Source organism: Oscarella lobularis, chromosome 7 (genome assembly GCF_947507565.1).
Source record: "Oscarella lobularis chromosome 7, ooOscLobu1.1, whole genome shotgun sequence".
Classification (NCBI taxonomy): Eukaryota; Metazoa; Porifera; class Homoscleromorpha; order Homosclerophorida; family Oscarellidae; genus Oscarella; species Oscarella lobularis.
The window spans coordinates 249,823-265,350 of NC_089181.1; the positions used below are offsets into that span (position 1 = coordinate 249,823).

General features: G+C 51.2%; 4 protein-coding genes across 4 annotated transcripts; 3 read left to right on the forward strand and 1 right to left on the reverse strand.

Moving 5' to 3' along the window:
* Positions 1-21: 21 nt before the first annotated feature.
* On the forward strand, positions 22-2,420 carry LOC136188821 (uncharacterized). Its single transcript, XM_065976612.1, has 16 exons — positions 22-126; positions 181-246; positions 304-368; positions 423-503; positions 564-603; positions 654-719; positions 775-846; positions 897-991; positions 1,047-1,148; positions 1,201-1,277; positions 1,326-1,488; positions 1,560-1,626; positions 1,683-1,790; positions 1,848-1,912; positions 1,963-2,147; positions 2,214-2,420. The coding sequence occupies exons 1-16, from the start codon at positions 59-61 to the stop codon at positions 2,382-2,384; spliced, it is 1,491 nt and encodes a 496-aa protein (XP_065832684.1). The 5' UTR covers positions 22-58; the 3' UTR covers positions 2,385-2,420.
* LOC136188826 (UPF0764 protein C16orf89 homolog) lies at positions 2,334-3,722 on the reverse strand. The gene is made up of 3 exons (XM_065976619.1): positions 3,499-3,722; positions 2,712-3,452; positions 2,334-2,663 (listed from the first exon to the last, which is right to left on the reverse strand). The coding sequence occupies exons 1-3, from the start codon at positions 3,686-3,688 to the stop codon at positions 2,425-2,427; spliced, it is 1,170 nt and encodes a 389-aa protein (XP_065832691.1). The 5' UTR covers positions 3,689-3,722; the 3' UTR covers positions 2,334-2,424.
* On the forward strand, positions 3,158-5,201 carry LOC136188824 (UPF0764 protein C16orf89 homolog). Its single transcript, XM_065976615.1, has 3 exons — positions 3,158-3,930; positions 3,983-4,777; positions 4,840-5,201. The coding sequence occupies exons 1-3, from the start codon at positions 3,660-3,662 to the stop codon at positions 5,154-5,156; spliced, it is 1,383 nt and encodes a 460-aa protein (XP_065832687.1). The 5' UTR covers positions 3,158-3,659; the 3' UTR covers positions 5,157-5,201.
* Positions 5,202-5,463: 262 nt separating this feature from the next.
* Positions 5,464-12,843, forward strand: LOC136188813 (uncharacterized). The gene is made up of 29 exons (XM_065976604.1): positions 5,464-5,674; positions 5,752-5,822; positions 5,893-5,962; positions 6,254-6,366; positions 6,434-6,470; positions 6,550-6,666; positions 6,725-6,934; positions 7,015-7,080; positions 7,141-7,258; positions 7,317-7,426; positions 7,486-7,540; positions 7,611-9,057; positions 9,114-9,329; positions 9,387-9,859; positions 9,921-10,129; positions 10,179-10,256; positions 10,327-10,554; positions 10,616-10,691; positions 10,753-10,838; positions 10,891-10,965; positions 11,020-11,151; positions 11,207-11,274; positions 11,376-11,458; positions 11,512-11,574; positions 11,636-11,731; positions 11,788-11,868; positions 11,925-12,127; positions 12,181-12,291; positions 12,354-12,843. The coding sequence occupies exons 1-29, from the start codon at positions 5,567-5,569 to the stop codon at positions 12,534-12,536; spliced, it is 4,983 nt and encodes a 1,660-aa protein (XP_065832676.1). The 5' UTR covers positions 5,464-5,566; the 3' UTR covers positions 12,537-12,843.
* Positions 12,844-15,528: the final 2,685 nt, after the last annotated feature.

Here is a 15,528-nt window from a genome sequence, read left to right on the forward strand (position 1 = left end):
CTTCCGTATGACGTAGGCGCACGTGCACTGGTGCCCCGTACAGGGAAAAAGTGAAAGCATGGAGAAAGTCTCGCTCGATACGCGCCACAGCGGCGACGACGACGACAGTACACTTGAAAACGACGAGTAAGGAAAACTAGGACACAGTCGACCGACGTTATTTCGTTCCGAACGCGCTAGAAATCCGTTTATCGGTTCGAGAAAGGAAAAGAAAGCGCATCCGGCGAGCGAGACGACAAGACGAAAGTCCGCAAGCAAAGATTCGCACACATCATCGCCGTCAATCGATGCCTTTTCCTTTAGACTCGTCCTTCTCAACTTCGCTATGTTTGGAATGTCTTTCCTAGTCTATCTACTGTCCGTAGGAGGTAACTACATCTAGATAGAGATAAACGAAAGTGAAGACACGCCCTCTCTTTCAGTCGTTCCAGCTCAGGTGTTGGCTCTCGTAGGCGACAAGCACAAAGGACTGCATCTCGCTCTTTTGAATGCATCAGGAGCGGGTGGGTACTTCTCGTACAACTCTTCCATTTATTCAATCCTCCTTCTCCTCCTTTCCCCAGTCTTGACTGTGTTTATTAGTCCTCTAGTGGGAATGTTCAGGTACCGAGAAAATGATTGAAAAAAAATCAAATTTAATTTTTGCTTATTAGCGATCGCCTTCAGTCGACGTTTGGAAAAAGAACGCCTATCATGGCGGTAGTGGTCGTTGTTCAATGGTCAGCGAAACTGGGAAAGCAATTAATACCGTGTAGAATACTCTGTTGCATTCAGCGTTCTCTTATTTGGCTTGGCGTGGGCGGCTCCCAACTTTCCTCCTTACGAAGACCATGCAGTCAATTCGAGGCACGTGTCACACGTGCAGTATTGCTTTTGATGAGGGTCTCTGGATTTAGCAACTGCCAACCCGAAAAACCCGTCTGCGAGAACACAAAGTACCAAAAGTCGAATGACACCAATGACACCACGGAACCAGACATGCTTCACTACGGTAAGTGGCAAGAGCGCTATGAAAAAGATCACTTCGGAACGGAGTAACTGTATAGGCGTCTACTTCGTGGTCTACTTTCTTGTGTTTGGCCTTTATGCGACTCTCAGCGTTGTCTACAATGGTCTCATTGCCGACATGACGCCGCAGCATCTGAGAGGCAACGTCTCGCATGAAGCGCACAATTATGGTGTTTCTAAATTAAACAATAGGTTTTGGTTCGGGTTTAAATGGTCTGATGACGTTGCTTGGCTATGGGACTGGTGCTTTGTGGAACATTTTTCTCAGGGTAACATTTGATGTTAGGAGTATATTATCCGATTATTGTTTGTTTTAGGATTTTGGAATTTTGGCTACATACAGTGTCATCGCAGTATTTCTACTGGTGTCAGTCATGATAGCGGTCTGTTCTGCAAACGAAAAGTCAACTGCAAGCATGACTAAGCTTCCTCGATTGACTGCCAAAAAGATTGGCTCTTCCTTTATCAGACCACTAAAAGGTTCCTCCTTTGTCCAATAGTGGATTAGTAAATCTCATTTTATCCCTCTCTCTTTCTCTCTCTTTACGTAGATCACGATTTTCGATGGGTTTTCATCACTCGTTTTCTCATGCAAATGGGAGTTTACACAGTTTTGATGTATGTAACGTCATAAATGCAATTGTCTTGCCCTCCCTACGATGCTTTGTTCCCAGGTATATATACTACTGGATATCGGACGTGGTTATTCTTTCCGGTTGCATGAAGCCTGAACGAGCCACAGGATTGGCCATGTTACCACTGATGGTTCTCGGAGGCGCGTGGTAATCACAATTTTTATTCTGTCATTGTCGTCCGAGGAGGAGTAGACTGTCTTTTAGCGGTGGAGTCACGGGCCACTTGTCTGATCGTTACAAACGCCGAAAAATCTTCGTTTTGGCATCAAGTAGGGAAAAAATGAGTCTATTGGTCATTGCGGTATTTTTTTTTGTATAGCCCTTATTTTGTCGTTGGCTTCAGCTGGCTTCTTGACCTGGGTCACTTCTTTTGTCGGCGCCGTCGTTGTAGCTTCAGTGATTGGTATAGGCTACGGTTTGTACGTTACCGTTGACTTTGCTCTTCTCCTTGACGTTTTGCCCAATGAGGAGACGAAGGGCAATGATATGGCAGTATGGCATCAGGTATAAAGCGCTTAGGGAAGAAGGCGTGTTGTAAATAAATGAACTCATTCGTCCTTTTCTTTATAGTCTTTGGTTTTGCCGCAACTCCTCGCAGCTCCTATAGCAGGATCAATCGTCGATCACTTCCAGAAGACGCACTGCGCTTTGTCTTTAGGCTACAAGCTAATTTTTGTCTTAGCTGCTTGTTACTTTTTGCTCAGCGGAGTTTTCGTTTTTAAACTGAGAAAGGTCAAGTAAGTAGTTTATTACAAAATACTTCATATCTGGGTTTCATTTTTTACAAAACAATTTTTGCTTTGCTGCGACTGAAACACACCTTGGGTCGCACCATTACAGCCGTAAGCACGACGACGGCAAGACAACCGAAGATTGAGTAGACAATTATCCAAAGCAAGGTATTCGAATCATCAGACACCGGCGACCCAGTCGTTGTTGGTGTCTCCAAAGTGAGCAAACGACGCAGATACACTGATAGAAGCCCCAAGCCGACAGAGCTCATGTGTACCATGCAGTTATCTGCAAAAGATAAGGTGACATTTTCGGCCTAAAGGACTGGGTTCTCACGTTCTAGCTCCTTTTCAGCTCGACGCGTTCTGCGGCTCTCATTCGCAGATCCACTATGAAAGTGCCGCCCGTCCGAGGGGCCAAAACAGCCGGTGTCGTTACGCTGCAATCGAAGCATAAAGTGGAGCCACTCGGGCTTCAAAACGTCGCCGAAGCCGAGCAGAGAGCAAATCATCCCCTGCTCCATAAAGAGATCTTCGCCCATCCCGGGCTCGATCCACCTGGGATATGCCTCCACCATCTCAAGATAGACGTTCGAGCAGAGAACGGTCTCCATGCGATCGATGTCGACGCCGTCATCCTGCGACAACGTTTTCATTTTCGAAAAACATCCGTCGAACGTGTGGCCCAATATCAAGTAAAGAACCTCGTGCGTCAACGCATAACCGGATACTCCGTATGACGTCATCGTCTTCCAGCACGCGTCCTCGATGCGACATCCGTTCGCAATCGCCGACAGACAGCGATCGCTTTGATAGCTCATCTTAGTCGTCATTACCTCGGGTGGCACGTGCGCGCTCTTCCAAGCCGAGTCGACGTCGACGGGACGATCGAGAGACGACGTGGCGTAGAAGGGGCGAACCACGACTCCGCCCATTTTTGCAAAGTACCTGCTACTGGCGTTCTTCGCGACGTTGAATACCAGCTCGCCGAGCGCTCGAACGCGGTCGAACATCGATGAAATGTTCGACGACCACGAGTCGTCGTTATCGAGAAATTTCTTCGTCAAATTCAGTTGTTCTACGAGGAGGTGATTAGTTTTTTTGGTTTCGATGTGAAGACTCACTTTCTGCAACGCGAATGCCAGCGAGAACGTCTAAGACCAAGCTGTTGCGATTCCTTTCGAAGAAACTCAGAACGCCGTCAATTGCACGATAAACCGTTTCGGCTGCAGGCCATTCGTCGCTTGGAGTGGAGAAAATCGTGCCAATCACGCAGCTGCAGCAAATGATAACCAAATACGCCGCTGGCTTCATCTCATCTCACCAGAGATCTCACCGTCTCACAAAGTTCACGTGTCAACATCAAAACCAGGAGTCCAGGATGTGGCGCGTTTGTCTCTTTGCTTTTCTCTATCTCGTTCGCGTGGACGCCGACGATTGGTCGTTTCCGTCGAAATACGACGCCATCGACGGATTGGAGTGTCTCCTACGATATATGAGCAGAACGCGAAAGGATCTCAACCTCGACGGCGTTTTCGGCGTGAGAATGGGCGAAGGTAGCGCAACACAAGCCGATACACGACTCCCACGAGCACGATTTTATCACAGGCGAGCTGAAATCTCTTCTAACGTCAACGGAACACCGATTTTCGCCCGAATTGACGAATCGAATACGCGATCTGCTCGGCGTCGCCGAATCGATATCGTCCGACGCCGTGCCATTGCTCGCCAAATCGGCAGGAGACTACTTCAAGAACTTTCGACCGGTTTTGAAAGAAGCGTGGCAATTTCAAAAATTCCGCTATCAAATTCGAAAACTCGACGACCGTCAAATAGAATTCGCCAAAAAAACGAAAATAAAGGAAGACGAGATGTTTGACGAAGAGAAGAGCGATTTGTGCATGACGGGTTTATTGGGCACGGGCAAGTGGAAAGAGCCGTGTTCGACGACCGACGACTGTTTGAAGTCGATGGTATTGGAAGACACGAACGGATATCATGTCACTCACCAGTTGCTTTACTTGTCGCTCGCTCGTCGGATGGGATGCGAGGGGGTTTTTCAGCGACGACTCGAAAAGTTCGAAAAGTCCTGGAGCGATTTGGAAATGGAGAAGTGCAGTCGTGTTTACGTGGAAATGGTCAAGGCGGAAGAGAGCGGAAAGTTGGAAAAGGACGTCTCCTTTAGGGACTTGTTTCTCGAGTCGATTGCCATCTGTGGACCGCTTGGGTTCTTTCAAGTGCTTCGGCCCAAGTGGTTGGGCATGGTGCTTGCATGGCAGAATGAGAGTGGTTGCTTTAACCTTGGTATCCCTGACTATGAGGACGATTATTCAGAAGCGGAAGTGAGGGAGATTGATAAACATGAGAGGCAACGAAAGCTGTTGGTTGATAGGATTCTATCAGGTATGTCTTTTGTCTGAGAGAACCCAGCCCTTCTATTTGTTTTTTTCTTGGGGGGTGTTAAGACGGATGCTCATCTCATGCATCTGGTCTCGGTGCTGGATTTTTTGCTGCGTATGTGCACCTATACTCGTTGCGACCCGAGTTACTCGTGGAGTCGGGAAGGACGTTCGTGCCTGCAGAAAATGTGGCTCAAATTCGATCCAAGCTGAGGCGTTGCAGCAGTAATTCTGCGGCGTTGGATAATCCAGGAAAGGATACTCCTTATTTTATTTCTCTAATTTTTGTTATTGTAGTCCTAATTGGGCTTTGGCGTTGGGGTAAGTTGCGAAGACGAGTGCTATCTTTTACAGCAAAGTTGGCACAAACACGTATTGTCTAGAAAATAGACTCGCGCGAAATATAATAATTAAACAATAGTGGGTTAGAAGGCGTCTCATCAAGATTTCGCAACAGTTTGCTTTAGTGGTGATGTCATATGTTAGCCACTCGGTGCTACGGCTGGTTCCGATTTTAAATGTCTGCGATAATCATATCCGCTTTTCAGATCCATGGGAACCAGAACCAGGGATGCCAGAACAGACAGTGACGTACGGGTCCTCTTCCCGACGAGGCATGCCGGGCATACCCGGACCGACTTGTAGCCAATCGGCGATCGCTGGACTAATTGCCAAAGAGCGCCGACGCTGTACTCCATCGAGTCTTCGTCTGTCAAAAGAACGACTGTTAGCGCTGCAGGCACGCTCTATTGCTTTCTTCCTGTTGGCGATCGATCAAAAAAGATACTGCGAAATGAACTCCGTACATTCGCAATCGCGCGAACGCGATTCGGGGAGCTTTTCGAACCAGAGCGCTTTCGAAACCGATTTGGCTCTTGCCGAAGCGAAGCGATGGATCGAGGTGAGCAGCGAGATGACGCGAAATCGAGCGACGAACGACTACTTTTGCTCTTTTCCTTTTCGTCGTCCGAACGCCAGGAAGTGACCGAAGAGAAGTTCCGCAGTTCTCGCTTCAAAGCGTCCCTTCAAGACGGAATTCTCCTCTGCAAGTAAGCCCAGAATATTCGACGATCGCCAAAGCCGTAGCGCGTTCGGTCATCTCGCCTGCGCGTGTGCCAGACTCGTCAATCGACTCAAGCCGGGCGTCGTGAGGAAAATCAACACGATTCCGACGACAATGTGCTACATGGTAAGCCTTCGATCGAAAAAAAAACCCCCCGCTCCTCCTAAACGCGAAACGCGTAACGAATTCGAAGAGATCTCTCACGCGTCCTTTGAGAGAAAAGGGCGTGGCAGACGTCAGACGGGGTGAGAGCAACGCTCGAACCCTCGAGACCGTCTCAGGGGCTTCCGACGGCTTTAGAGGGGATGCAAGGGAACGAGAACGGGCCATGTTTACGTTGACGTCCGCGAGGACCTCCCTCCCGCTTCCCTTTTCGCAGCGCTAAGGCTTTAGTTTTCCTTCTCTCTCGCGCGCTAGGAAAACGTCTCGTTCTTTCTCAACGCCTGTAAGGAATTGGGCCTAAAGGGATCCCAACTCTTCGACGTGAGCGATCTGCAGGACGTTCCTCGTCGCAAAGAGGCGAAAGGAGGGTAATAATAGAGTTCGAGAGTGAGAGAGACTCTATTTTTTACGTTGGGGCGTTGTTCGCACTCGTAGATCGATTCGAGGCGACTACGAGCGGACCCTGCGCAACGTAATTCGAAATCGCGTCAACAAAGAATACGAGAGTCGCGAACGATCGCGTTCCGCTTGTCTTTTGTGTCTTCTAACAGGTTTGTATCACGATTTACTGGCTGGGACGCGCTGCGAATCGGATTAGCGGCTACGAGGGGCCCCAACTCGACGAGAAGAAGTTCATGGAGCTGATTGGGCCCCATTCGCTGGCTGGCGTGAGAAAGAATGCGATCGCACTGCGAAAAAAAAAGATCGTCGTTTCTTTCTTTTCAGGAGGAGAATAAGCCGATCGGCGGCTTTCATGCGCTCGAACGCAGCGATTACGACGACGCGACGCTCGGTCGCGAATCGTTGGCAATCGCGCTAAAAAAGGATCCCGGCGCTCTTTCGGAAAATGGCGGTCACGCCGTTCGACGGGCCAACGACCATGCGGAAGCGAATCGGCCTGAAAGCGCGACCGCAGAGAAAGAGAGACCGGCGACGGTAAGCGAACCGCGCGATTTGTTTAGTGAACCAAAGGAATGCGGCTATGACGAATGAATGAATGAATGAATGTTGCGTAGGTTGAGCGGGAAGAGGTTTTGCGATCGAAACCGTCAAGCGGAGACGCGTCGAAGCGAGCATCCGACGTAATGACAACGCGAGAAAAACGAGAAAAAGGATTCGATTGCTAGGGGGCCCCCCTTTAGGTCTTCCGCGATATCGCGATCAGCGTCGACATGCGACCCGGCGAAAACCGATTCGGCTTTTCGGTTGTCGGCGGAAAAGACGAAGGTTTCCAAGTGAAAGTCGACAGCGTTCAATCAGGTAAGAACAGGAGCGCTCGAAGGGAAAAACAATTCTCGAAGGAAATCGCGTCTCGCAGGACTCCCGGCTGAGAGAGCCGGTCTGCGACGGGGCGATCTCGTTCTCTGGGTGAACGGTCAAACGGTCCTCAACGCCGATCATCGTCAAGTCGTCTCGCTTATTACCGAAGTGCGTAGCGAAACCCCAACGATGCGCGTTCTGGATTGCATGTAATTTTCCTCATATAGTGCGTCGTGCAGAAGAGCATTACTCTCGGCGTGCGACGAACGATGCTCAGATCGGGTAGGAAGAGAGAGAGAAAAAAAACACACGAAAAAAAAATCAAAACATGTCTGTTTGTTTTTTTTGACAGGTTCCCTCACGGATGACAGTGACGTCAAAACCACTGCCCCCGCAACGGATAGCGTCTCGAGTGATCGCGGCGACGGGACCCCGACGGCACCGGTGGCGTCACCGCGCAAACCGGAAGCGGTCAAGAAACGCTACAAAACGTCGCGCGCACTCGAAGTCCACTTCCAAACGAAGAAGCGCACGCGAACGGAAGTGACGTGCCACGAGGAAGAAGAAGAGGTGCCGGCGTCGTTGCAATCGGGTCGCAGTCGTCGAATCGTCTACGTCACGCGCGCCGAACTCGTGCGTCACTTCGAAACGTCAACAAAACCGAAGAAGGAAATCGCGTGGTTGATCATCTACACCGGCGGCCTTTTTGCTCCCGTTCCCGTTCAGGTGACGTCGAGGACGGTTCGAGTTCAGCGGGAACGAGTATCGGAAGTCGTTCGAAGTGGCGGCAGCGGTGCCGTCGCCGCCGGCACGACGGCGGAAACCGTTACCGTTCGACGCGCCGCTCGTCCGTCGTCGCAGGTTCTCGATCACACGGCTCCCGTTATCGTCGATCAAACGGAACCCGTCGTCGTTACGGATGTCGTCGAGCGAAAGGAGGTGCCGTTGGAGAGCTTCGTTCTCGACGACAAGAAGAGAAAGAGACGGACGTCGAGCGAGGTGAGCGACAACAACGACGAGAGAACGAAGCGCGACGGACGAGAAGGCTCGTCTTCCTCCTCGTCTTCCTCCTCATCAGACGACGCCAATGTTCCGCTCGCGAAAAAGGCGACGAGCAACGGCGACGTCGCTCCTATGGACGTCGACGACGGGGACGGGGACGGGGACGGGGAATCAGAGGAGGTAATATCTGCAACGCGGCACGGGAAAGTGAAGGTGGACTGGGGCGTCGACGAGGCGATGGATCGCGATGGAGACGACGACAATGATCTCAGCGAATCGATCGGGCGAGATAGCGATGATGACAACGTTGTGGTTCGAGGAATGAGGATTGCCGCTCCACTTCGCGAGGCGGACTTTGATACGCGTGGTATGGCGCCCGTCGACGAGACGCAAGACAGCGTCATGTTGGAATCGGTTGTCGAGTCGGCTCCAGATTGGGGCGAACTTGAACGTTTGGGCGACGACGACGACGACGACCAGGCGGCGGCGGCGGCGCCGGAAGCAGCGGAGGCGACAACCACTACAACGACGACGACAGTCTCGCAGCCGATACGTCGTCATCGCGAGTTCATCTCTGAGAGCGAATTTGAGGAAGTCAATACAACGATAGTCAATGTGCATGAGAGATCGTCGTTGCGTCTTCACTGGCAAACGCGACGAGTTCCCGCCGCCGGAGGGAACGTCATTGTCGTGGAGCAGAAAGCGCAGCCGATTCCGGCGCCGCGAGCGACGGCCGTTCTCGTTCGAAACGTCGCTGTCGCCGAGCCGGCCGAACTGACGAGAAGCGAGCCGAGAACGTAAGAGGAAAAGAAATTTCTACGTTGGATTATTTTTTACTCGTTTGGGTACATAGTAGGCTCGAAGGAGACGAATCGTGGGTGAGCGAAGGCGGCGTCGGCGACAGTTTCGCCGTGTCGGGCGACGGAGAAAGCGAAGAAATCGAAACGGCGGCGCCGTCTCTGAAATTTCAAACGCAGTTAGACGAAGCCGTTCCCGCCGTGGCGACCGTAATGAGTCCCGTGAGCCACAAGCTCGTTGACGTGTCAGAGAAACCGTCGCCAAAACCCAGGTGAATAGCAAGGAACTGTTTAGGGAAAGATATCGTTTTTATTTATTATCTCCTCAGGATCAAATTGACAGGTGACAACGAATGGGGCGATGACGAAGGAGAGAGCAGCTTTGCCGTCACCGGCGAAGCGGACACGGACGAGTACGAAGTCGAAGGACGCCGCCAACGTGCCCCCGTGGCGACCGTCACCACCGTAACGACCGTCGAGTCGGTGCCGCTACGTCAACTCGACGAACTGAAGGCGACGGAGGACGAGAAGCAGCGATATTCGTTGACGGAGGAGGAGAAGTTGCGTACGAAACGAGAAATCGAAAACATCTGGGCGCAGGCCGAGAATCGGGACGAGCGATCCAACTCGCCGTCACCGGAAAAGAAGGAGGTGACGGAGGCGGCGGTCGTGGTAGAAGCGGACGTCGTAGAATCGGTAAACGACGCGTCGTCGCCTGTCGTTCGGCCGGCGAGACAGATCAGCAGCAGCGCGTGGGACGACGAGAGTTCGGTGGAAGGCGGAAAGTTCAAGAGATACGAAGGTAGTTTAGAAAGGGTCCTCCTATAATAAGGGTCACCGTTACAGCGGCGTTCTTCTCTAAGGCGTGGAGCCGCTGCTCGCCAGTCTCGCTCACATTAAATCGAAGTACAATGCGGAGGAGCCGGGAGAATTTGACATCAGTTTTCTGGAGGAGTACATTGCTCGTCCCGAGTTCTCCAGTGCCATGAAGGTTCACAATCGCGTCATTGAAGTATCAAGCGAGAATGGGCCCAAGCCAGTTGTCAGTCGCGCTCGATCTCTATTGGACGATGTTAGTGTTATAAATGCATACACTCAATGCGTCAAATCCGCTGTTTTAGACTCGGGCGACCGCGGAAAAGGGTAAAACGACGGAAGCTGACGAATTGGCTGCTCTTCTGATGAATCCTCACTTTCAGGTAAAGAAAGAGATTTTCTTATATATGACATATTCAATGTTTACAACGCGACAATTGTTTTTTTTCGCAGGGCGTCTGCTACGCTCACGACAGGATCGCCGATCGCGATTTCGCTCCACCGACGCCCGTTCTGGAAGGACTCGTTGAAAAAGCTCCGCTGCCCATCGACGAAAGGGCTCCCGGTCTTGACTTGATAGAGCCTGTCAAATCAGCGCCGGACATCGAGGTCGCGTCGCCTGTCGACATGAAAGAGCCCATGCGGATTGTGCGCATTCCTCGCACGGGAAACGACCCTATTGTAAGTTTCTTATTTTTTCTTGCTGATAAATCCCTGCAGTTTTCTTTTTGATGCGATTTAGGGAGTGACTGTTCGAACCGACGACGACAAAGTCTTCGTATCGCGCATAATGAAAAACAGCAAGGCAGATAAATTAGGTAGTTTTCGCGAAACGTTTCTAGTGTTCGAAAACGACATTTGCACCTGTCTTGTTCTCAGGTGAGTTGAGGGAAGGCGACGAGATTCTTCAGATCAACCGAAAGCCGGTTCAAGGCAAATCCATTGATGACGTTGCCGGTCTAATGGTATTTGGAGTCGGTACATCCGTTACTGTTTTTTTTTAATTTCTCTGCGCAGAGAGCTGCTCCTGGACCCGTTGATTTGGCTTTGAAACCGACAGGCTTCAACGATTCTCCGCCAGATCAAACAGAGGTGCGTTTGCGTTTGAAGGCGTGTGAACTTTTCGCTTGAGGATCTAACGTCTAGATTTTTGTCAAAGCTAACTTCAGTTACGATCCCACAAACGATCCCTACATTCCTTGCGACGAGCTGGGCTTGGCTTTCAAGACGGGCGACATTTTGCATATTTATAACCAGTCAGACGCTTTTTGGTGGCAGGTACGATGGAGAGCGAATTTCTTCCTGTTTCGCTTTGAAATGAGCTCTTGCGCAGGCCACTCTGGCTGACGACGTCACCAGGGAATTCGCCGGTCTCGTACCCGGTAGAGAACAGCACGAAAGGTTAGACTTGAGAAGAGGGACACGGCCCTGGGGGTCAATTAAATTTTATTTGGACCGTACATTTACTTACGGGCTGGGCTCATAGAAGTGTTCTCACATAGGAAGCAAGCCATGACACCTAAAGTCCGTCCGGATGATGATGACGACGAGTTTGGCAGACCGAATAGGAAGAAAAAGAAGAAGGGTAGGTCGTGTTTACGAGATACTTACGTCATTGCACGGGCACTTTTATTCAAGGTTCCTGCGTTCCAAAGAAGAGCAAAAAGAGGCGACATCTGTATCGTCCTGGAGATAGCGTTGGTACGGAAAGTTGATAGTCCAGAAACTAGGGCAAAACGTCTCCGCTGCTTTTCTCTCCTAGTGGGATATGGAAACGATGAAGATGATGTTCCTCCCTACGAGCAGGTGATCAAAGTCAACCCTGATCCTCGGCACAGGCGTCCTATTGTTTTCATCGGTTCGTTACGTACTTGAATCTCCTCAATGCCGTCGTCATTTAATCAATTATTGTAGGACCCGACGGAATTGGTACTCGTTCCATCATTCAACACCTAATCTCGCTCGACGAGCAAAAATTTGCGAGCGTGTTGCCAGGTAACGGGAGAAAAGAGATTCGCGAGGAGGGGGGAAAAAAGGCACTGATCCTCTAGAAACGTCGAGACCCATGAGGCTAGACGAGAGAGACGGCGATCTGTATCGTTTCGTAACCAAGGATCAAATGGAAAGAGACTACAAGAGTAATTCATACGTCGAATACGGAGAACTAAACGGAAACTACTACGGCACGCGGACGGAAAGCATTCGCAGCATCGTAGAATCAGGCCGCGTCTGCCTCCTTTCTCTTCATCAGAAGGCGAGTATAACCCCCAGTCTCGGCCGAAGATCGTTTATTTGACGTTTCTCCAGGCGTTGAAGCTGATGAAGCAGAGCGACCTAAAGCCGTACACGATTTTCGTTCGGCCGGGTGATCACGGACCGACGCCGGTGACGAATGGTCATTCAGCGGCGAATGGCACGGTGAGAAAGCGCGGCGGTTCTTCGCGTCTTCGTTTAGCATCGTCGTCTTTTTTCTTGTGCAGGATGAAACTTTGAAGAGACAGCAGAACGAAGCTCGCTACATTGACGCTCATTTCGGTCACTACGTTGATCAGACGATCGTTCTAAGTGACGTCGGGTCGGCGGCGAAAGAGGTACTGCGCGCCGTTGATCGACTCGCCTCGCAGCCCCAGTGGATGTACGCCTCTTGGGATCACAGGCGCTGATTCGTTATTTTAATCTCTCTCCTTTTCACACTGTCTTCTTCCCATACGGTTAAGCTGCTTTCCACACTTTCCAATATTTAGGACTCGGTTCTAATCGTTTTATCAGATTTGCAAGAAACCTTTGTTCGTTGATTTGTGATTTTAGTTTGTGCGTCGACTTGCCTGTTTATCTGCGTACGTGTTCATTCTCTCCGTTCCGTTCTAGTTGCTATTGCAGTATAACAAGTTTTAGTTACGGGAGACAGTCGTCTTTACACCTTGATTTTTTAGAAAGCGCATTTATTAATAAAAATGCATTGCCCCTAGAGTTTGACGGCAAGCCAGCGAACGGGGACGGGACACGCCGATTCCCAACCTGTCAACCAACTTCAACCACACTACGTGCGCTGGCCACGTGCGCTACGCTTCATAGATTCTTCTCGACGTGTCGCACGGTCATTTCGTGAAGAAAACGTGCGCTTCCATCGCGATTTCGTCGCAGCGCTAACGGGCGTCCATCCCCATCCGAAGAAAAGCCGAAATGGCGTCGATTGCGAGTCGAAATCCGCTCGCGTGGATGATTCGCCATCATTGTAGATCGAATTCGCACTCGGTTCATCTACTGCGGACGCAGCGGAGTCACGCTATGGGGTGAGGGACGACTCTGGTAAAATAACTAGATTTGAATTTTACAAGTTCGTCAGTGCATGAGCCTGTCAGATTGTTCTCGAAAAGGTAACAGTTTTGCATTTGCAATTTGCACTTTCGCATTCAATAGTCATGGATTCTTCGTCTGCAAACAGGCATTCTACTGAATCCACTTCTGTCGAATTGGGCTGAATCAGCGAAAAGACGACTTTCTCGTTGATCACTCCGCGCAATCCGATGTCCAGCGTGGAACTGCCGTGACTGTCAACAGAGTAAACGCGTTGCCGACTTAGAGGCACCAATTTCGCCAATTCGCCTAGGAGAACGTGGCCACTGGCTAGCCGTTGGGAAATCAGATAAAAGGTAAAAGAAACTAAACTGTCGTTATGAGCGGCACTTGCGGCGGCAATTTTCAAAGGATGATCATTACTGAATTGAATAACTTTCACGTCGTCGGATAAACCGTTTTCTCCGTCAACCGACATCAGCTGAACTGCAACGAGTGACTTCAGAGCCATGCCGTCGGCAAGATCGTCCGGATATACAACGAAATCCGCCTTCAAATCAGCAGCCAATATATAGTACCAAATAAGGTGATCGGCGCTCGCTTGCGTGAACGGCTGCGCCTCGGTAACGAGAACTCGCGGCCAGACCAGCGTCTCAAACGATTCAACAAACACTCTCGACATCGGCAGAAGAGGTCGATCGGGCTTGAGAAGCGTGCCGTCGGACATGCACGTTCGTTTCAAGAGCGATACATTGGCACGTCCAATTGCGTCGCCCGGACTGACGGGCCCGGTGCTGAGCAGCGAGACGAGCGTCTGAAGCTCGGGATTCGGTTCGCGACACGTTGAATACGACGACGGACAGCCGGGCTGATACTCCGTCGTCCAAAACGTGTCCTTCCACGGCACGAGTCCGACGGCATCGAAGAGAAGATCGTGCAGCGCGTCGTCCCACTGAGAACTACCCGGCTGATAGTCGAACCCGGCGGAGCCCTGCGTGACGCGACTGACGGCAACGCTGAACATGATCTGACTCGGATAGGCGGTGTCCCACTGGAGCGATGCGTTTGTCGACTCGGCACCGGCGTTCATCGCCTGGAGCCACCGTTCAGCCGCCGTCGGTTCGCTGTATGTATAGTTCATTCGTTTCATCACTTCGGCCATCCAGTCTTGTTCGTAGACGATCATGCCGGCGGGATGGGGCGGCCAAGCGTTCGCCGTTTGCATGATGTCGCGGAAAAAGGCGTCGTCGAGTGGGAGTAAGCACGGATGACTCGTCGAATCAGACGACGCGAAGTCGTATTTATCTTTGTAGGGTGACTGGGGAGAAAAGTATCGCGAGTGCAACCAGAGCGGCTTGCCTAGCACGCTCATTCCGTTTGGAAAAACACTCTTCATCGGCTCCCAAAGCAGACATCCTCCGTCATCTGCCTTAGGATACCACCACGAATCTAACATAAGGTAAGCAACCGGTAACTTGGTCTCATTAAAATAGGATTCCAGATCGAGCAGGGTTTCTTCGTACGTTTTACCCTTTTCTGTTAGATAGTAGTAGAAGGCTCCGTTGTCGGTAGCGTAACCCAGTTTCTGCAAGCTTAAGTTCTGGTCGATAGCCGTTCGAGCTTTTCGATAGTAGACCAGTAGCAAGTCGCCCCAGCCCCTGAGAGCGTCATTGACGCTTCGATTGGACGCGTAGAGCAGAAAGGAGACGTTGTATCGACGCGGAACGTGAGCCGTCTTCCCGTTCATGCCGAAGGCGAGATTTCCGCGATTCGACGCGAGAATCGACTGGAGAAAATTGTCGAGCGGACTCAATACGAGCGCCGTGTTATTGCGATCGTACAGAACGAGCGGCAATCCGCCGCGCGTCCCGCCGCGATACGTTCCGTCCCACGCGCGACCGAGATACGTTCCGCGCGTGTCGATATCGGCAAAAGTGAGATAGTTGAGCGACGGCACATTCGTCCCGTTCAAATGCACGTCGAACGACGGAAAGGCGCTCGACGCGTCGACGATTCCCGTCGCGTACGTGTCGCCGACGACTGTCGGCATGCCGCTCGCACAGCCGTCGGTGAATTCCTGTCGAAAGACGGCGAATGCCGACTGGTCTTCGTATCGTCGTAGCGCCGTTCGCCATTCGACGACGTCCGCTCGCCAGATGAATATGATTTCGGAGAACGGTCCTATGATGTCGACGCCGTTTGATGGGGTAGTGCCGCGAAGTTCGAGTCGTTTTCCGGGTCCAGGTTGGGTTGTGTACCATTCGCCGTTGCAGTGGATTCCGTACCACGAATTAGCTAACCATAAGTTCGCTCCAACGGATACGTAGAACGATGCGTCCGTATTTATGGAAACTTGCA